The sequence below is a fragment of the Hyla sarda genome, chromosome 7, assembly GCF_029499605.1.
Source record: "Hyla sarda isolate aHylSar1 chromosome 7, aHylSar1.hap1, whole genome shotgun sequence".
In the NCBI taxonomy this organism is placed as follows: Eukaryota; Metazoa; Chordata; class Amphibia; order Anura; family Hylidae; genus Hyla; species Hyla sarda.
This window is the reverse complement of record NC_079195.1, coordinates 196,667,627-196,689,965: the sequence shown is the minus strand read 5'-3', so window position 1 is coordinate 196,689,965 and position 22,339 is coordinate 196,667,627. Positions and strand designations below refer to the sequence as shown.

The following is a 22,339-nucleotide window of genomic DNA, read 5'->3' as shown; positions in this document are numbered from 1 at the left end:
GGACCGAAAAAAAACGATCCCGGGGAAAAGAAGCGAACTCGATTCGGTAACCGTCGGAGATGACGTCCCGAACCCAAGAGGCCTGGACTTACGCCAACAAGACGTCCCAAAAAATAAGTAAGCGACCGCCCAACCGAGACGGAGTCCCGGGTGGGGGCGCCCCTTCAGGTCGAGGAAGGTTTGCGGGTTCCCGATTTAGCGGGAAAACCGTTGGCACGACCAACCTGCTTCCATGAGGGGCGAAGTTTGAAAGACGGGCCCTGCCTACCCTGCGAGGGGCTCTATTTATCCTGGCGCCCAGGGAGCGAAAGGACCGAAAGGAGGTCGACTTACGAAAAACCCCACGAGCCGCAGGGCGGCGCGCCTTGTTTTGGGGAACCAAAGAACTTTTACCACCCGTAGATTCGGAAATGATGTCGCCTAGCAGAAAGGTGACCGCCAGTAAAGGCCATTTCCGTCAGAGATTTCTTGGAAGCCGAATCGGCATTCCAAGCTTTGAGCCACATAGAGCGACGAATGGCGACTAGATTGCCAGACGCGACAGCCGCACAGCGAGCAGACTCCAATGAAACCTGGAATAAATATTCACCTGCGTTTGAAACCTGAAGAGCAACCTCAGCCAGATCATCCGGGGAGGCCCCGGACAACAGCCCTTGAGGGAGCTGAGAAGCCCACACCGATCAGGCCTTCGCGACCCAGGTTGAAGAGAAGGCTGGGAGCAGGGAGGATCCCACTGCCTCAAACGTGTACTTGGCCAAATTCTCAACCCTGTACAAGCATAGTAAGTGACCAAAGCAGGGGCCGCCTGTCTGAAAGAAGGTTCAAAGCTGGGGGCGGACATTGCCAAGCACAGCTAACTAGTGACAGAAGAAAAATGGAACAAGGTCACCCAGGTTCCTGACTGACGTCCCTGCAGCCTCGGGAATAGAGGACAGCTGGCTGTATTATGCAGAAATGCAGCAGCCAAAGAAAAGAAGACCCACAGGCACAGAGTGCAGCAGCGTCTGTGAAGAGAGCAGTGCTGGACCCGGAGCAGTGTCACGTGATCCCGTAGGGTAGGAGTTCCCACGCGCGCTAGCACGGGAGGGGCTAACAAAAGCCTGGCGTGCCCGCGCTGCCGCATAGGCTGAACTTGCCCTCCCCGTGCGAGCGCTGCGGTCATTGGACGCGCAGAGAGCGCAAAATAAGGGGGCGGAGCTACTCGCGGCCGGGACCAGGCCAAAGCCGCGGGCTAAAGTAGCGGCCTGGCTCCCGGCCGAACATGCCGCCCTGATGCCTGTGAAGCCGGCAGCCGTCTCCCAACAGCGGGGACAGCTGCCGGAGATAATAATAGTCGGGACAGCTGCCAGAGATAATAATAGTCGAGACCGCCCGCGGACTGAAGAAGCGGGTGGGTCCCGGCCGGACGGACGCAAATGCCGTCCGGAGAAGCCGGCAGCTGCCTCACCTGTGTGGGGACGGCTGTCGGTATACAAGTATGTCGCAGTCGTGGCCAGTTCCCCAGAGAAACAGCCGCAGGCCCCCAAAAATGCCCCTTCCTCACAACAAAAGGCCCCTCCAACCCTGATAATAAAGGTTATTCTTATGATAAACCTCTGATGGGCCCTAGGTTACGTGAAGTGGGGTGGGTGAGAGGGGTGCCGGGGAACATACTCACCTGACTATGGAGGTATACTTACCCCTCTAGAAGTCCTCTCCCCAGAAGTCTTCACCAGACTAAGCCTTCTGCATCATGCCAGGCTTCTTTAAGCGGGGCGAGCAGAGGCAATAGGCGACCCGGACCCAAGGTACAAACCTGATGCTGGCCGGTGGCGAGGAAGGGTTAACGGACCATACTCTATGGAACCGTGCCCTTCAGTCGCATGTGGGGAAACAGGCAGCGCCATGCTCCTGTCGCCCCTACCTAGAAAAACAAAAAAGAAAAAAATCTAAACACTAACTCTAAAAAATAACAAATAGACCAGGCCTGGAGCAATCCAGACCCGTGTTGCCTCCTAGGACACTAAGCTAAAACTGAGTGTCTCTAAGGCAGTAGGTGGGGTATACCCTGCTGGGAGGGGCCGACTTCTTTTTTTGTATGCCTAGTGTCAGCCTCCTAGTGGCAGCAAGATATACCCACGGTTCCTGTGTCCCCCAATGGAGCTGAATGAGAAAAAGTTTTTTTCTTGGATAACCCCTTTAAAGGGGTATTCCAGGCCAAAACTTTTTTTTTATATATCAACTGGCTCCGGAAAGTTAAACAGATTTGTAAATTACTTCTATTAAAAAATCTTAATCCTTCCAATAGTTATTAGCTTCTGAAGTTGAGTTGTTGTTTTCTGTCTAACTGCTCTCTGATGACTCACGTCCCGGGAGCTGTGCAGTTCCTATGGGGATATTTTCCCATCATGCACAGCTCCCGGGATGTGACATCATCAATGAGCAGTTAGACAGAAAACTTCAAAAGCTAATAACTATTGGAAGGATTAAGATTTTTTAATAGAAGTAATTTACAAATCTTAGAAAAAGAGACAAAAATACCCAGACCTCAAGGAAGGTAAACTATATGAATCAATTGAAGGAAACAAGGATTGTGCTTCAATTATAATAGGATATACAGATTTTATTAAAAATAGATATAAAATATAAAATATTCCACCTCACAAGGGGCCCCTTGTGAGAGGAGTAGACAATGACCTAAAATAGACAATCACTGGTAACTAATTAATATCACAGAATGCACTATTAGACTGGAACAGTTAGACAAATTGCACTGAAATAGTGAAGGCAAAATATGCTGACATGGACTGAAAGAGTTAAAGACCCTTGAATTGCCAGAAAGTCTCTTGGAAAACAGTCCTTTTCACTGGAGAGATGATAATGTAATATTGTAACAAGTTCCTCTTAATGGATGGCAATGAAACAATGTTTGGTATGTTACACTGAGGAAGTATTAAAGTTCACAGTTGCTAGTTTCGCTGTATCACTGTGTTAGGACAGATAACAGGCAGCTTGGTGGTACATTACCGGTCCTGAGAGCGGAAGACTCCCGTGAGGCTGGATTGGTGGTACATTACCGGTCCTGAGAGCGGAGGACTACCGTGAGGCTGGATGGATCTAGCACTTGGATGGTCACTGTAGGTGGGCTACCTCCGAGTCCCGGCGCTGGCAGGTGTTGGGGATGGACACTTTCAGAGGTGGCTCTCGCTGGTGGAAAAGTCCTGCCATGGAGACCAGGTCTGCAGCAAACCGGTAGTAGATGCCTCTGCCTCGTGAGGGTGGCGTGTGATGTCAGTGCCAGCACCTGCAGGATGTGCTTTGATTCCACAGCTCGCTGAGGATCCACTCAGAACTAGATGTAAATTATGGACCGGAGCGGCAAGATCAACAGGGTTGTCTCCGGACCGGACCAGTAAGGCCAAAGAGGTATGTCCAGATAAAATTTAAGTGCCAAGTACAGTCAGTGATAGTCCGCAAACTGACTAGACGCGTTTCAGGGTATATGAATGACCCTTTCTTACATCTAGTTCTGAGTGGATCCTCAGCGAGCTGTGGAATCAAAGCACATCCTGCAGGTGCTGGCACTGACATCACACGCCACCCTCACGAGGCAGAGGCATCTACTACCGGTCTGCTGCAGACCTGGTCTCCACGGCAGGACTTTTCCACCAGCGAGAGCCACCTCTGAAAGTGTCCATCCCCGACGTCTGCCAGCGCCGGGACTCGGAGGTAGCCCACCTACAGTGACCATCCAAGTGCTAGATCCATCCAGCCTCACGGGAGTCTTCCGCTCTCAGGACCGGTAATGTACCACCAATCCAGCCTCACGGGAGTCTTCCGCTCTCAGGACCGGTAATGTACCACCAATCCAGCCTCACGGGAGTCTTCCGCTCTCAGGACCGGTAATGTACCACCAATCCAGCCTCTCGGGAGTCTTCCGCTCTCAGGACCGGTAATGTACCACCAAGCTGCCTGTTATCTGTCCTAACACAGTGATACAGTGAAACTAACAACTGTGAACTCTAATACTTCCTCAGTGTAACACCCCAAACATTGTTTCATTGCCATCCATTAAGAGGAACTTGTTACAATATTACATTATCTCTCTCCAGTGAAAAGGACTGTTTTCCAAGAGACTTTCCGGCAATTCAAGGGTCTTTAACTCTTTCAGTCCATATCAGTATATTTTGCCTTCACTATTTCAGTGCAATTTGTCTATAACTGTTCCAGTCTAATAGTGCATTCTGTGATATTAATTAGTTACCAGTGATTGTCTATTTTAGGTCATTGTCTACTCCTCTCACAAGGGGCCCCTTGTGAGGTGGAATATTTTATATTTTGTATCAATTTTTAATAAATTCTGTATATCCTATTATAATTGAAGCACGATCCTTGTTTCCTTCAATGGATTCATATAGTTTACCTTCCTTGAGGTCTGGGTATTTTTGTCTCTTTTTCTAATATTTATTATTGGCACCATAGGTATAGGTGCATTACTCTTTTGTCCTCGGTAGGTGATATAATTGTGAGCTGCACATATTTCTTCCTCTTTTGTTTCCTAATTTACAAATCTGTTTAACTTTCCGGAGCCAGTTGATATATATAAAAAAAGGTTTTGCCTGGAATACCCCTTTAAGGTTATATCAGTGGCAGAGGTGTAACTTGTAGCTTCTGGGCCCCAATGCAAAATCTGCAACAGGGCCCCATGTGCCAATTATATTACTGGTCTCTTATGAGGCAGAGGTGCTTTGGGGCCCCCTTAGGCATCAGGGACTGCAGCAACTGCTACTCTAAACCCCCTATAGTTACACCCCTGATCAGTGGGAACCATGGTCAATCTTAGGGCCCTATTAGACTGTGTGTGGCCCTATTACACGGATCATCAGCTGACTGCTTTGTTCTGACCTGCTAAAAGTATAGGGGGGAGATTTAGCAAAACCTGTCCAGAGGAATAGTTGCTGAGTTGCCGATAGCAACCAATCTCAGATCGCTTCTTTCATTTTTAACTTAAGGACCCTTAAGGACCAGGGGTTTTTCTGTTTTTGCACTTTCATTTTTTCCTCCTTACCTTTAAAAACTCATAACTCTTTCAAATTTTGCACCTAAAAATCCATATGATTGCTTATTTTTTGCGCCACCAATTCTGCTTTGTAATGACATCAGTCATTTTACCCAAAAATCTACCACAAAACGGAAAAAAAAAAAATCATTGTGTGACAAAATTGAAGAAAAAACACAATTTTGTAACTTTTGGGGGCTTCCGTTTCTACGTAGTACATTTTTCGGTAAAAATTACACCTTCTCTTTATTCCGTAGGTCCATACGATTAAAATGATCCCCTACTTATATAGGTTTGATTTTGTCGTACTTCTAGAAAAAATCATAACTACATTGTCATTGTCATATTCTGACCCCTATAACTTTTTTATTTTTCCGTGTTTGGGGCAGTATGAGGGCTCATTTTTTGCACTGTGATCTTAAGTTTTAGCAGTACCATTTTTGTCTTGATCAGACTTTTTGATCGCTTTTTATTCATTTTTTCATGATATAAAAAGTGACTAAAAATACACTATTGTGGACTTTGGAATTTTTTTGCGCGTACGTCATTGACCGTGCGGCTTAATTAACAATATATTTTTATATTTACGCATACGGCGATACCACATGTTTATTTTTATTTACACTTTTTTTTATGGGAAAAGGGGGGCAATTCAAACTTTTATTAGGGAAGGGGTTAAATTATCTTTATTCACTTTTTTTTTGTAATGCTATAGCTCCCATAGGGGGCTATAACACTGCACACACTGATCTTTTACCTTGGTCAATGGTTTCTCATAGGAAACCATTGGTCAATGATTCTGCCGCTTGACTGCTCATGTCTGGATCTCATGCACTGAGCAGTCATCGGACAACAGGAGGCAGTTAAGGGACCCTCCTGCTGCTGTACAGCTGTTCGTGGTGTGGTGCGGTGGGGCATTATCGGATTATCGGCAAGGTAATTGCCGATACTGATAACGTCCAAAATCGTTAATATCGGCCAAACCGATAATCGGTCGATCCCTAGCACAGACCCCTGCCAAGCACACTGATCCCTATACCCCCTATGGAAGGGGAATTGGCAAAGTGCGCCAGGCGCAGGAGGAGCAGGGAAATGCTTCCCCACAGCACAGGACAAGCACTGGGAGGACAGGACCCCCCGGTCCCGACGGCAACCCATCTCTGTCTGGAGGAGCCACCTTGTGTCCCAAGAGGGATCAGAATCCTGTACACTGGAGCTGGGCAAAAAATATAAGAGATATTGAGATCCATTCCAGACAGTGACGAATAGGTGCCTGAGCCCCCCTATACAGAAACCCCTGAAAAAAAAAACACCTGGAGGCATAGGAAGGAGCTGAACTATCCGTCGCCCCAGCAGGCCCCATGACAGAACAGAAGTGCTCAACCGCCGCAGAACTGCGGAATCAAAAACACCGGAAGCCTCGAGGAACCCCCACCGAACAAAGGGAAAGGTGGGTTCTACACCTACAAAGCAGTCATAGCATATGTAGGAACACAGACATGAGCACCCCACGAAAACAGTGGGGTACCAAAAAGAAAACCGCAGACATCCAAAGGACTAGCAGAAAGGGAGGTATGCCTCCAGCAGACCAACAGTGCAACCTAAGGAGGGAGAACAGAGTGATGCCTCTGTTGCTGAGAAAGTCCCTGGGACCTGCAGAAAAAAGCCCCCCCCCCCCCCCCCATCTCCTAATGGTGCCAGAAACCGAGGCTGCAAATGCAGACTCAGGAGATGAAGAATGAATGTGGAGCAGGTAAAATGTAGACACAGTGACTTACAGGTAGAAAGGGTCCTGAGAACCCACAGGTACACACACTGCGGGACTGCACCTGGAAGAGAGACACCGGACTGCAACCGCAGCCTCGGCAAAAAAACGGGTAAGGCGACCAGATGAAGTAGAACACCAAGCAGACACAGTCTAACCATATGGCAAAGGGACTGTGGACACACCAGGTCCACATACGGAACACGCAGTGAAGTGAGATACCAGCCTGTAGACAAAGTAGTAGGCATGCAGAGAGGGACCTGACCAAGAAGGTTACCCTGTAAACCAGTATGTGGTGCATTGCATAAGGCACATGGGGACACTCACCTGAAACTACACCATGGCAGTGGGTAACCTGAACTACTGTCCACGGAGTGAAAGTGTATGGTAGTTGACCTGACGTAGTAGTAAGCCGTGCGAAAATCTGGCCGGCCGGCCGGACACCCATCCAACCTCCCACAGGAAGCGGGGTACTAGAGTGCGGCCTATCCAACGGCAACCTGGTGGGGTAGGAAAAACCATCAACAGCAGAAGGATTGTCCGACTGTTATCAATCCCGTACACCCGTAGAGACCCTACTGCAAATCCCTCACCTAGCCATGGGGTACGGGAACCTGGTTATTTCCGCGGCCGCCTAGAGGTCAGAGACAGATGGCAGCGGAAACAGTGTAGACAACAGTCTGGCTGAACAAGAACACCTCCAGGCGTTTGGCAAAAATGGAAAAGTCGGACAGGCGATAACTGTGCACCTGGGAGGCCGAGAAACCCCACTCTCTGGGAGATAGAGGGAGGCAGAGGAGCCGTGGAATGCATCCCTGACATCTCATATAGTGTCCGTGGGACACGCTAGATCAGTTCTACGTATACAGCGTACAACAGTGGGGTACTGGAACTCCAGTCGCAAAAAAAATCAGTCGTGCGACATGTGACAGGCGGCATAAGAAAACATGCAGACAATTGTCTGGTTTACCGTCATGGATCCACAGTGGATAGCGAGTCACACCGTCGGGCATCCCACACAGCGGTGAGGCACCGGAACTACAGCCACAGACACAACCGACGTGAGATGTGTGACAGGCAGTTTAGTAAACCATGCAGACCATTGTCTGGCTTACTAATATGGATCCATAGTGGACAGCGAGTCTTTCCATCGGCACCTCGCACGGTAGTGAGGTACCGGAAGTCCAGTTGCAGATACACCAGCCATGAGACGTGTGACAGGTGTAGGAAACCATGCAGACCACTGTCTGGCTTACTGGTATGGATCCTTAAAAGACAATGAGTCGTATCGTCGGCCCTTGCACAGCAGGGAGGTACCGGAACTCACTCCAGCCGTAGATACATCAGTCACTTGAGGTATGACAAGCGGTGTAGGTAACCATGCAGTCCACTGTCTGGCTTACTGGTATGGGTCCAAGTAGACATCCCGTCGGACACCTCACACAGTAGTGAGTTACCGGAAACCAGCTGTAAATACATCAGCCGTTTGATGTATGACAGGCGGTGTAGGCAACCATGCAGACCACTGTCTCGCTCACTGGTATGGGTCCCTAGGAGACAACAGGACAATATCGGGCACCTCAGAGAGTAGTGAAGTATCGGACTCCAGCCGCAGATACGTCAACCCTGTGATGTGTCACCGGCGGTAGTGAAAAACCATGCAGACCACAGTGTGGTTTACTGGTAAGGGTCCATAGTATACTATGGGTCACACCATCGGGCACCTCACATCAACAGTGGGGTACCGAGTGTTGAGCCACGGACTCGGCAGCCATGAAATGAGAAACAGGCGAGACTACTGTCTGGCATAATAATGTCAAGTCTAATCCATGGCCACAAAGGAATATTCGCGAGGGCCGTGCGCAGGATGAAGGGATCCACAGCACTAGCCGCAGATGCGATAGTCTGTGGAAAAGGTAATCCCATAGCATGACATACCAAGAAGAACCCCTTAAGACGGATGGCCAGCAGACCGGACAGATGAGGAATCTTAAAGAAACCTGAGCATCTGGCAGAAACGCAAAACAACTTGCTCATTGTATGGCACTAAGTGGTAGAAGGGAACATATTGCTAGAATATGTCCCCCAGGTTCCAAGGGAACTTGAATCCCTGGTAACAACCCGCTACAGCGGTGTTCATATGTGCCATGACAGGGAGCCACAATGCCGGATTAGAAAAGATAAGGCCAGTTAAGGCAGCAATAGAAATAAAATTGCAATCCAAGTATTGGCCACAAGGGGGTGCCAAACACCATCAAATGGTCTGAGAGACCAAGAAATATCCTATGTATACAAATATGATATGGCCGGCCAAGGCTGCAATAAAATGAAAGAGCAATATAAAAGTTTGGCAACAAGAGGGTGCCAAACTACAGCTAATGGTCTGAATTTTTTTTTTTTTTCAAACAAAAAACACATGCGGGACGCCCCAGGAGCTGTGACGGTATGGGGCAGAATACCTAGTAGCACCTGCCAAGCCGCCGCACTGCTCCAAGACTAAGCTCCCGCTGGCCGCAGCGCAGGGGCAGCGGGGGGGGATGGAGGTGACGGAGCCACTCTGCTACAGAGCGCCGCCAGCATCCGCATGGTGGACGGGTGGAGCTTAACCCCGGGAAGAGGTTAACGGTGCATTTAGTTTTATGTCCTGTGCCCCTTAGCCGCACATGGCGTTGGCGGGAAGGGGTTAACGGTGCATTTAGTTTTATGTCCCATGCCGCTTAGCCGCATATGGGGGAACAGGTTGCGCCATGCTCCTGAACCCCCACCTGGAAAAAAGAAACAAAAGGGAATAAACAATCAAACTAAACATCCCTTACTACAAAATAACAAAAAAGACAAGGTCTGGGGAGCTCCCAGACCTGTGTCTTGCCTCCTAGCTGACACTAGCTAAAACTGATTATCTCACTGCAGGTGGGCGGGTATATCCTGCCAGGGAGGAGCCCACTTTTTTTCCTAGTATCAGCGCCTCCTAGTGGCAAGAGTATATACCCATCAGTAAGGTGTCCCCCAATGAAGAACGACCGAGAAAGGCCCCAATTGTTCCTGGCAAATAAACAGCTGGTGGCAAACAAACAGCATCCATGTCCCTCATCCTGTGCCATCCTCTGGATAAGGATCTATGTGATACTAATAAATTACTTTATAAAGTCTTCATCCCTTACCTGTGTGAATTCTGGCTGTCGGTCTGGTCTTGATCCTTCATCTCGATAGCAACGGGCTACCTGAAAGTATCTACAGAGACAGAGATAGAAATGCTATTTATGTATCTGTATCAATGATTTCTTGCAATACAGTAAACTATAAGACCATATAACAGATAGGTGGGATAACCTGGTGACACAGGATTCAGATTAATATGACCACCATGCAATACCATAGTCCAAGGTCTACTGGGACAGCTTTACCATATGGCTTAATATTGGATTTAACTTCATTTTGAGCAGATTAGAGCATTGTGAGTTCTCATGAAGCAGTGGTCTTCAACCTGTGGATGTCTAGGCATGTTGGGAGTTGTAGTTTAGCAACATCGGGTAGTCCACAGTATAGAAACCACTGTCATAATGGATTATAAACATTCACTGCACAGTTATAGAATCAGCCAGTAGGGGTCACTACAGCATATTTTATATAATATACTCACACTGTGATGATTTCTTCCAACCCTGAGAATTAACTTGATCCGTCCTCCGAACATCATTGAGATTGCATATATCATTTATATTTTTATACACACACATATCTATCCATATCAGTGTTCCCCAACCAGGGTGCCTCCAGCTGTTGCAAAACTACAAATCCCAGCATTCCCGGACAGCCTTCGGAGAGTTGTAGATTTGCAACAGCTGGAGGCACCATCGTTGGGAAACACTGATGTAGCTATATGTATATAACATCACACACAAGTCTCATTATTAAGTCCTGTACTTAAATCCACATCATCTTACCTGTCCAAGCCACCAACCATGAGAAGCTGCTTGAACTGTTGTGGGCTCTGGGGTAAGGAGTAAAATTTGCCAGGCTCCTGGGTAGGCACCAAAAATTCCTTGGCACCCTAAAAAAAGCATGGCTTATGTCTAAGACTGTATTACAATTGTTTGCACTATTGTAGATATTGGAAAGAGAGTTTCTAACCAGATTTACATCTCATTAAAGAGTGAAATACATGTCATGCACAATTTTTGCTGACCGTATCTTGATTAAAAAATCTTAATCCTTTAAGTACTTATATGCTGTATGCTCCAAAGAAAGTTGTGTAATTCTTTCCAGTCTGACCACAGTTCTCTCTGCTGACACCTCTGTCCATGTCAGGAACTGTCCAGAGCAGGAGAGGTTTGCTATGGGGATTTGCTTCTACTCTGGACAGTTCCTGACACGGACAGAGGTGGCAGCAGAGAGCACTGTTGTCAGACTGGAAACAACTACACAACTTCCTGTGGAGCATACAGCAGCTGATAAGTCCTGGAAGGATTAAGATTTTTATATAGAAGAAATTTACAATTCTGTCTAACTTTCTGGCACCAGTTGATCTGAAAACATTATTTTTTTTTTAATAGTAGCGCATATTGGATGGTTATTGTTCCATGTAAAGCGTTGGTCTCCTAACTGTGGATCTTCAGAAGTTGGCTGTCTGGGCATGCTGGAAGTTGTAGTTTTGCAACATCTGGTCCACAGTTTAGAGACCATTAATGTAAAGTTTACAAAAACCATTCATCCTTAAAGGGGTACTCCAGGGAAAACCTTTTTTCTTTTAAATCAACTGGTGGCAGAAAGTTAAACATATTTGTAAATTACTTCTATTAAAAAAAAATCTTAATCCTTCCTGTACTTATTAGCTGCTGAATACTACAGAGGAAATTCTTTTCTTTTTGGAATGCTCTCTGATGACATCACGAGCACAGTGCTCTCTGCTGACATTATTATAATAATAATAACGCTTTATTTATTGTTGTCCTTAGTGGGATTTGAACCCAAGTCCCCAGCACTGCAAGGCCGCAGTGCTAACCACTGAGCCACCATGCGGCCCTTAGCATACATCTGCTATGCATGGTTGCTAAAATGGACAGAGATGTCAGAAGAGAGCACTGTGCTCGTGATGTCATCAGGAATTTCCTCTATAGCATTCAGCAGCTAATAAGTACTGGAAGGATTAAGATTTTTTAATAGGACATATATGTTTAACTTTCTGCCACCAGTTGATTTAAAAGAAAAAAAGGTTTTGACCAGAGTACCCCTTTAACAGAGTGTACGGAGGGGAACGATCTGGCTCAGAACGCACTGTACAAAGCCAGACAGAGATCTCCAGACATTACTCTAGGAAGCCTCATACAGTGGGCAGACACTTTACCTGCACACCAGGAGTTATTCAGCTTCCATCATCTGATAGATTACATTTTATTTATTACAGTGACTCAATGAGTCGTCACTGGGATTCGAACCTGGGTCTCCAGCGCGTCAGTAACAACTCCTGAATCATCACATCTAACCACAGAGCCACTCGCTACCAGGCTCTACATAACAGCATATAGTGTAGGTACATACCCCGGGTGTTCTCTTGAAGAGGGTGGGGGTCTCCACATCCACAAACCCTAAAACAAAAAAAAAAAGGACAAACAGCATTTCCCATAAACATGTAAATAAGTGCAAAGTGCAAAGACTGAAAAGACAGATAGAGATACACAATGGCATAAAGAAAACAAATAACCGCAACTTGTTAGATACCACTTGCATAGCCACTGTGTAATGCATTGCTTCCCAACCAGGGTGCCTCCAGCTGTTGCAAAACTACAACTCCCAGCATGCCCGGACAGCCTTCGGCTGTCCGGGCATGCTGGGAGTTGTAGTTTTGCAACAGCTGGAGGCACCCTGGTTGGGAAACACTGGTGTAATGCCACACTTGGCTGCCCTGGAAATAACAGTCAATTAATATATCTGGTCACTTTGGATCCACACATTTGAACCCATGGGTATAAACCCCCACCAGGGTCACATCGTCAGAGAGAAGTTGCTGCATTTAAAGGGGTATTCCAGGAAAAACATTTTTTATTTCTTTTTTTTTTTTTATATATATATATCAACTGGCTCCAGAAAGTTAAACAGATTTGTAAATTACTTCTATTAAAAAATCTTAATCCTTTCAATAATTATCAGCTGCTGAAGTTGAGTTGTTGTTTTCTGTCTGTCAACAGTGCTCTCTGCTGACATCTCTGCTTGTCTCGGGAACTGCACAGAGTAGTAGAGGTTTGCTATGGGGATTTGCTTCTAAACTGGGAGGTTCCCGAGACACGTGTCATCAGAGAGCACTTAGACAGAAAAGAACAACTCAACTCCAGTAACTCATAAGTACTGAAAGGATTAATTTTTTTTTAATAGAAGTAATTTACAGATCTGTTTAACTTTCTGGAGCCAGTTGATATAGAAAAAAAAAAAAGTTTTTCCCTGGAATACCCCTTTATTGTTCTTTCTTATTGCAGCTCAGTCAATTAAAGGGGTATTCCGGGCAAAAACATATTATCCCCTATAGACAGGATAGGGGATAAGATGTCTGATGCGGGGGGGGGGGGGGGGGGGGCGCTGCTGTGACCCCCGCTATCTTCCTGCAGCAGCCCGAATTCTATGCGTAGCTGCGTCTGAAGTTTCGGAAACCTCCGGGCTTCCGAGACGGGGACGTGATGTCACGCCCCCTCCATTCATGTCTATGGGAAGGGGCGTTGCGGCCGTATCGCCCCCTCGCATAGAAATGAATGGAAGGGGCGTGGAGTGATGTCACGTCCCCGCCTCGGAAGCCTGGAGGTTTCCGAAACTTCAGACGCAGCTACGCATAGAATGCGGGCTGCTGCAGTTAGATAGCGGGGGGTCCCAGCGGCAGCGCCCCCCCCCCCCCCCCGATCAGACATCTTATCCCCTATCCTTTCGATAGGGGATAAGACTTTTTGCCCGAAATACCCCTTTAAGGGTTAAAGGAGTTATCCAGAAATAGAAAAACAGAGCTAATTTCTTTCAAATACTGCTCCCAGTCTGTCTAAAGGTTGTGTGTGGAATTACAACTTGGCACCATTCTCTTCAATGGAACTGAGCTGTAGAACCACACCCAAACTGTAGAGTCTGGGAGCATTTTAAAAAGAAATTAGCTCTGATTTTCTATTCCTGGATAACCTCTTCAACCCTTAATTGACTGAGCTGCATTAAGAAAGAACACAAAAAAAACAGAAATATATATATATTTTTTTATCTATCTATATATATATGTATACACACACACATATATTTACAGTGACCCCCCGACCTATGATGGCCCCGACATACGATAATTTCAACATACGATGGCCTCTCAGAGGCCATCGCATGTTGAAGGCAGCATCAACAAACAATGTTTTTGTATGTTGGGGCCATCGCATAAACGGCTATCCGGCAGCGCAGACTTCTTCAGCTACTGCCGGATAGCCGTTTAAGATGTCACTCGCCTGTCCCCGACGCTCCGGACCATCCTCTTCAGGATCCCCTGCATCACTCTCCTTCATCGTCATCACGTCCCCGCGCACGCTGTCCCGTCATCCAATAGGAGCGACGTCATCGCGGCGATGAAGAGCGACGATCCGGTGACTGTCCGGAGCGGCGGGGACACGTGAGTATAACTTTCTATATTATTATTGCACGGATCCCTCAACATATGATGGATTTAACTAACGATGGTTCATTTGGAATGAATGACCTTCGTGTGTTGAGGGATATATCCCTCAACACGCCATCGGCTGTCCGGGCTTGCTGGGAGTTGTAGTTTTGAAACCTCCGGAGCTCCGCAGGTTGAAGACCACTGCGGCCTTCGACATCATCCAGCCCCCTCTCACCCCCTTTAGTTCTGTACAGTACTCACCTCTGCTCGGCGCTGGTCCGGTGCCGCAGGACTGTCCGGAGAGGAGGTGGTCCGGTGGGATAGTGGTTCCGGGCTGCTATCTTCACCGGGGAGGCCTCTTCTAAGCGCTTCGGGCCCGGCCCCAGAATAGTCACGTTGCCTTGACAACGACGCAGAGGTGCGTTCATTGCCAACGTACTTCTGCGTCATTGTCAAGGCAACGCCTCTATTCCGGGCCGCAAGCGCGGAGAAGAGGCGCCCTCGGTGAAGATAGCAGCCCGGAACCACTATCCCACCGGACCACCTCCTCACCGGACAGTCCTGCAGGACCGGACCAGCGCCGAGCAGAGGTGAGTACTGTACAGAACTAAAGGGGGGTGAGAGGGGGCTGGATGATGTCGAAGGCCGCAGTGGTCTTCAACCTGCGGACCTCCGGAGGTTTCAAAACCACAACTCCCAGCAAGCCCGGACAGCCGATGGCTGCCCGGGCTTGCTGGGAGTTGTAGTTTTGAAACCTCTGGAGGTCCGCAGGTTGAAGACCACTGAGGGCGGATGATGAGAAGAGGATGATGAAGGGGGGGTGTGGGATGATGACAAGAGGATGATGAAGGGGGGGGGTGGGATGATGAAGGGGGGTGGGGATGATGACAAGGGGATGATGAAGGGGGGTGTGTGGGATGATGACAAGGGGATGATGAAGGGGGGTGGGGATGATGACAAGGGGATGATGACAGGTGATGATGATGAGGGTCTGGATGATGACAGGCGGTCATGATGATGAGGATGTTAATGACGGGTCTGGATGATGACAGGGGGGGATGATGTATTTCCCACCCTAGGCTTATACTCGAGTCAATAACTTTTCCTGGGATTTTGGGTTGAAATTAGGGGTCTCGGCTTATACTCGAGTATATACGGTACACACACACATATTATATATATATACATACACACATAGTTGATCAACACTGTGTGCAAAACCTATACTGTTATACATAGTGCGAGACCCTAAGGGTGCATAACTGTGGCTCAATGCAGTGGGTCCATTCACACTAAAGGCCTAAGTGCAGTTAGCTAGTTACCACATTCCAGCCATGTCCCATTTCTACACATTTTTCTGGACTCTATAGTGCTGCAATCTAGAAACAAAAGGTGAACATTCAGGAAGTGGCCCAAATGTAGTCACTAGTTGAATACATTCGGACCATTAGAATGAGTGGACCAGCTACCGGGTGCAACAAGATACGTCAACATCCCATTTTTGGCGGGATGCCAACGTAAAGCATAAGACCCCTTTCACACTACCGTCCTGCCCCGTCAATAACAGCCATCAAACTTTTTTTTCCCCCTAGTTTGATGGCCTTCATAACAGGTAATAACAGGTCTCTATGGACCCCCGCTTTTTTTTTTTTAGAGAATAATGGGAGAAAAAGACGGTGCAAGCTCTATTTTTTCTCCCGCCATTCGTGATCCGAAAATAATTGGGTTCACACTGCTGGAGACAAACGGCAGTGTGAATGTAGCCTTAGTGACGTGTCAACCCAGCCAAAGTGTAGTACCGTATTTTTCGCATATAAGACGCACCCAATTTTAAAGGTGCAAAATCTAGAATAAAAAGATTCTGTACCCAATAGTGATCTTCAACCTGCGGACCTCCAGATGTTGCAAAATTCAACTCCCAGCATGCCCGGACAGCCGTTGGCTGTCCGGGCATGCTGGGAGTTGTAGTTTTGCAACATCTGGAGGTCCGCAGGTTGAAGAGCACTGGTATAGGAGGTAATACTCACGTGTCCCCACTGCTCCAGACCCGTCACCCCTGCCCTGGATGTCGCTCCATCACTGTCGCCGCATCCCAGTGGTGTCCCAGACGCTCTGGACGTCTTCTTCCGAGATCCACGCTCTCCGTCGCCGTCATCACGTCGCTACGCATGCCGCTCCTATTGGATGACGGGATGGCGTGCACGACGACGTGATTGAGAGCGCCGGCCATGCAGGGGATCCCGGCCCGGAGCAGACACCAAGGAGGCAGGTAAGATCCCTCCCGGTGTCCTGTAAGCTGTTCTGGACGCCACGATTTCACTGTGGCGGGTTAATGTCACTTTGGCTTCAGACGCGGCGGTCAGCTTTGATCGCTGCGTCTTAAGGGTTAATACAGGGCATCACCGTGATCGGTGATGTCCTGTATTAGCCGCGGGTCCCGGCCGTTGATGGCCGCAGGGACCGACCCGATAGGCGTGTATTTGCCGTATAAGACGCACCAACTCCCCCCCCCCCCGGGAAGAAAAAGTGCGTCTTATACGGCAAAAAATACGGTAATTTTTTGCCAGGTGTGACATGCGATAGTAGGAACACATTACATGGATTCTTACCATGCTGGTTACACAGATACTCCCTCATCTTCATCACCATCCTGGACCTCAGCCTGAGGTTGTACTGGAGCTGGGCGCTGCGGATGTCCAGGTACCGGTACTGCATTCTCAGCGACTCCGACTTCTAAAAAATGTATAAGCATTCTCGTACCAGAGCTGACAAAATGTGCACAATACATCAGCATGGCAATGCTGTGGATAATGCAAGTTTATATTTACAGAAACAAAGAACCTTCACAGAGTCTTTTATCTCGAATGGTAACTTTCTGGAGATGTTGAGGACATGAACTTCCTTTGCTTGGACCTCGACCGCTCCTGTGGACATATTCTGAAATTGGAACAAAACTCAATATAATCACAGTTAGTCGCACGTAATTATAGTTTCACCTCGCATCATTCTTGTTATATAATCCATATTATTGATCTCATGACAGTATATGGCAGTATTTATTCTGGACGGGATAACTCACCAAATTCTCTTGACCAGATGGCCTGGGTATGACCGTACCTGTCACCATCAGCACAGACTCCAATGGGACTGCACTTAGCGTTTCCTTTAGCCCGGAGCCAACCTGATAACACAAAGCACAAAAACCCAAAGGAAAAAATACATAATACAGCAGCATTATAGTACTGAATATTGTAGATAACCATGCAGATACACTCCACACTGCCCACTATATAACCACAGTATTAAAGGGGCACTCCACCCCTAGACATCTTATCCCCTAACCAAAGAATAGGGGATAAGATGTCTGATCGTGAGGGTCGTGCCGCTGGGGACCCCCACGATCTCTCCTACAGCACCCTATGTCATCTGCTGATTATAGGCGATACAGGGGCCGGAGTATCGTGAGGTCATGAGAGCGGGGCCATGACGTCACGATACTCCGGCCCCTGTATCGCCTATAATCAGCAGATGACATAGGGTGCTGTAGGAGAGATCGTGGGGGTCTATGGGAGGGGGCTTGGCAACCATCACGCCCTCTCTTACAGACTTGTATACTCCGGCCCCTGTATCGCCTGTCATCAGGCAAGGAGCCAAGTTTTCTCCGTGCAGCAGATGACACAGGGTGCTGTAGGAGAGATGGTGTGGGGTCCCCAGATATCTATATCTGCCTCAGGATGTTCCCCCACCTCACAATCCGACACGTTTCGCCCTACCACCTCTAGTAGTAGTGAGGTGGTGGAAGTGTGTGGGTAGGTATTTATGAGGCGACCAGAATATCAGATTGGCAGTCAAACACTTATTCCCTATCCTGTAGATAGGGGATGCATTGTATTTCACAGGACAATCCCTAAAGGCGTTATCCAGGAAAAAACTTTTTATATATATAACTCAACTGGCTCTAGAAAGTTAAACAGATTTGTAGATTACTTCTATTAACTCCTTGGGGACGGAGCCCATTATAACCCTAAGGACGGGAGCATTTTTTGCAATTCTGACCACTGTCACTTTAAACATTAATAACTCTGAGATGCTTTTACTTTTCATTCTGATTCAGAGATTGTTTTTTCGTCACATATTCTACTTTATGTTAGTGGTAAATTTTTGTCGATAGTTGCATCCTTTCTTGGTGAAAAATTCCAAAATTTGATGAAAAAATAGAAAATTTAGCATTTTTCTAACTTTGAAGCTCTCTGCTTGTAAGGAAAATAAACATTCTAAATAAATTATATTTTGATTCACACATACAATATGTCTACTTTATGTTTGCATCATAAAGTTGACATGTTTTTACTTTTGGAAAACATCAGAGGGCTTCAAAGTTCAGAAGCAATTTTCCAATTTTTCACAAAGTTTTCAAAATCGGAATTTTTCAGGGGCCAGTTCAGGTTTGAAGTGGATTTGAAGGGTCTTCATATTAGAAATACCCCATAAATTACCCCATTATAAAAACTGCACCCCTCAAAGTATTCAAAATGACATTCAGTAAGTTTGTTAACCCTTTAGGTGTTTCACAGGAATAGCAGCAAAGTTAAGGAGAAAATTCAAAATCTTAATTTTTTACACTTGCATGTTCTTGTAGACCCAGTTTTTGAAATTTTCCAAGGGGTAATGGGAGAAAAAGCCCCCCAAAATTTGTAACCCAACTTCTCTCGAGTATGGAAATACCTCATATGTGTATGTCAAGTGTTCGGCGGGCGCAGTAGGGGGCTCAGAAGGGAAGGAGCGACAATGGGATTTTAGAGAGGGAATTTTGCTGAAATGGTTTTTGGGGGCATGTCCCATTTAGGAAGCCCCTATGGTGCCAGAACAGCAAAAAAAAAAAAAAAAAAAAACACATGGCATACTATTTTGGAAACTACACCCCTCAAGGCACGTAACAAGGGGTCCGGTGAGCCTTAACACCCCACAGGTGTTTGACGACTTTTCGTTAAATTCGGACGTGTAAATGACAAAAAAAAATTTTTTCACTAAAGTGCAGGTTTTTTTCCCCAAATTTACCATTTCTACAAAGGGTAATGGAAGAAAAATCCCCCCAAATTTGTAACGCAATTTCTCGTGAGTACGAAGATACCCCATATGTGGCCCTAAACTGTTGCCTTGAAATACGACAGGGCTCTGAAGTGAGAGAGCGCCATGTACATTTGAGGCCTAAATTAGGAATTTGCAATAGGGGTGGAACCCTACAGCAGTGTTTCCCAAACAGGGTGCCTCCAGCTGTTGCAAGACTCGCAGCCTGCCAGGACAGTCTATGGCTGTCCGGCAACACTGGGAGTTGTGGTTTTGGAACAGCTGGAGGCGCCGTTTAGGAAACACTGCCGTATGAGACGTTTTTCATTTTTATTGGGGGGGGGGGGGGGGGGGGGGGGGGCAACGTGTAAGGGGGTGTATATGTAGTGTTTTACTTTTTATTATTTGTTAGTGTAGTGTTTTTAGGGTACATTCACACAGGCAGGGGTTCACAGTAAGTTTCCTTGTAGGAAACCCACTGTAAACCCGCCCGTGTGAATGTACCCTGTACACCGTCAGCTGTGGCAAAATGACAACTCCCAGAAGGCAATGACGGACCGTACATGCTGGGAGTTGTAGTTTTACAACAGCTGTAAGCACACTGGTGGGGAACCACTGAGTTAGAAAACAGACTCTAGCTCAGTGATTCCAACCCATGTGCCTCCAGCTGTTGCAAGACTACAACTCCCAGCATGTACGGTCTGTCAGTGCACTCTGGGAGTTGTAGTTTTGCAACAGCTGGAGGCACACGGGTTGGAATCACTGAGTTAGGAACGACTCTAGCTCAGTGTTTCCCAACCAGTGTGCCTACAGCTGTTGCAAAACTACAATTCCCAGCACGGCCAGACAGTCAGGGATGCTGGGCATGTAGTTCTGCAATATCTGGCCCTTCAGATGGTGCAGAACTACAACTCCCAGCATGCCTGGACAGTCTGGGAATGCTAGGAGTTGTAGTTATGCAACATCTGAAGGGCCAGATATTGCAGAACTACACGCCCGGCATCCCTGACTGTCTGGGCATGCTGGGAGTTGTAGTTTTGCAACATCTGGAGGGCTACAGTTTGGAGACCACCGCGATCTTCACTGCAGCCTTCTCAGCCGCACTTTCTGGCCGCTGCTCCTCCTGCTCGCGCCGCTGGTTCCTGATGCCGCCTCCGCCGGTCCGGGTAAGCCGGGCCATGCCCCCCCCCCTCTCCGTCCATGTTCCCCCGCTCTGTACCGACTTCCAATCGGTGGCCAGAGCGGGGGAAATGAACTCTAACCCCCCGCCCCCCTCCTGCCATTGGTGGTCAGCCTGACCGACCAATGGCAGGGGATAGGAGGGGGTGGCAACACTGCCACCTCGCTCCTATCCTTTAGGCTGGTCGGAGCTGTCTCTGACAGCTCCGATCAGTCTTATTTTCCGGGAGATCGGGTCACCAGTGACCCGATTTGCCCGGATCGCGGCAAATCGCAGGTCTGAATTGACCTGCGATTTGCTGCGATCGCCGATATGGGGGGGTCTCAAGACCCCCATAGGCATTGCCATGGGATGCCTGCTGATAGATATCAGCAGGCATCCCGGTCCGATCACCGCCCGGCGAGCGGCAGTGATCGGAAATGCCGAGGGCGTATGGATACGCCCTCTGTCCCCAAAATCTTAATCCTTTCAGTACTTATGAGCTGCCAAAGTTCAGTTCTTTTCTGTCTGACAGTGTCTTTTACAACACCTGGAGGCACCCTGGTTGGGAAACACTGAAATACATTCACACATCTTACCTCATCTGAAGGAAGAATAACCTGGATCAGCCCATGAAAGTCTCTGAGCACTAGGAACATGTCCTGCCTATAGAACAAGTAAAGGACATCTATCAATAACAGGATGGTCATTCGTCATTATCAGTGGATGAGATGGTTAAATAAAAAAGCACCAACATTTCCAATATTTAGCACAAATAGAAGTAGTAATTTGGCAGATCTAGATAACACTCAAGAAGGCAAACACATTGAATAATATATATATATATATCTATCTCTATCTCTATCTCTATCTCTATATATCTATCTATCTATCTATCTATCTATCTATCTCTATCTAAAAAGAGAAGGCCTGACTCACTAACTCATCAACGCCCAGCCTAAACCCTTGGGCCTAGAAAGCTGAATTTTTTCACATGTGTTGTTTTTAAGTCGTAGACGAGGATTTTTCAAAATTCAACCCTTAAGGGGGTGAAAAAGGGGTTGAAAACTTGTATGGAAGTCATTTTTGAAGCAAGAACCTTTGTTTCTAGGCCTACAATTATAGATAAAGAAACACAAGTTTTAACGTTATCTAAAATTCCACCCCTGAAGGGGTGAAACGGGGGTTCGAAGTTTGTATGAATTAAGATTAGGTTGATTTTTTAATTAAAAAATTTGCACCGATACTCAAATAAAAACAACGTCTGTCTGCATCTGTATTTACATAATAATAATCCTCCGAAAAATCTATCAAAACACGAAAAAATTTGCACGCGCTGCACCCGGACAGTATATAAGCAGCGTGAGAAAGCGGGCCACCTCATCATAAATGCGACATTTCTGTTGATAACTTCAATTCCAGGGAACAGCAGATGTAATGTTTGTTAGAATTCGGGTTGTTTGGATGTCCGTAGACTTTACCCAGAGCGGCCTCATTACTACAGGATCGTAAAAAGTTAATCTATGTTACCCCAAATTTAACACGAGCGAAGCCGCGGGCGAAAGCTAGTATACAATACTATTCAAATATCTGAACAAATCTGACCATTCACATTACATAGGTGTCGATTAACCTCTCCATTTCTTTGGGACCAGGTGACCATCTAATGGAGTGTTTTATCTCATTTTCATTATTTCAGAC

The 22,339-nt window shown here is 47.1% G+C and overlaps 1 protein-coding gene and 1 non-coding gene across 2 annotated transcripts in view; both read right to left on the bottom strand.

Moving 5' to 3' along the window:
- Nucleotides 1–22,339, bottom strand: part of DARS2 (aspartyl-tRNA synthetase 2, mitochondrial) — a gene marked incomplete in the record, with an annotated part of 49,262 nt that overhangs the window by 18,465 nt on the left and 8,458 nt on the right. The window contains 7 exon segments of the mRNA XM_056532026.1: nucleotides 9,965–10,034; nucleotides 10,748–10,854; nucleotides 12,342–12,388; nucleotides 17,022–17,145; nucleotides 17,254–17,349; nucleotides 17,492–17,593; nucleotides 21,238–21,304. Of these exon segments, the coding sequence (XP_056388001.1) occupies nucleotides 9,965–10,034; nucleotides 10,748–10,854; nucleotides 12,342–12,388; nucleotides 17,022–17,145; nucleotides 17,254–17,349; nucleotides 17,492–17,593; nucleotides 21,238–21,304 (613 nt within the window).
- Nucleotides 12,043–12,177, bottom strand: LOC130283705 (small Cajal body-specific RNA 3). The gene has a single exon (XR_008846816.1). It is a non-coding gene; the product is annotated as a small Cajal body-specific RNA 3 (non-coding RNA).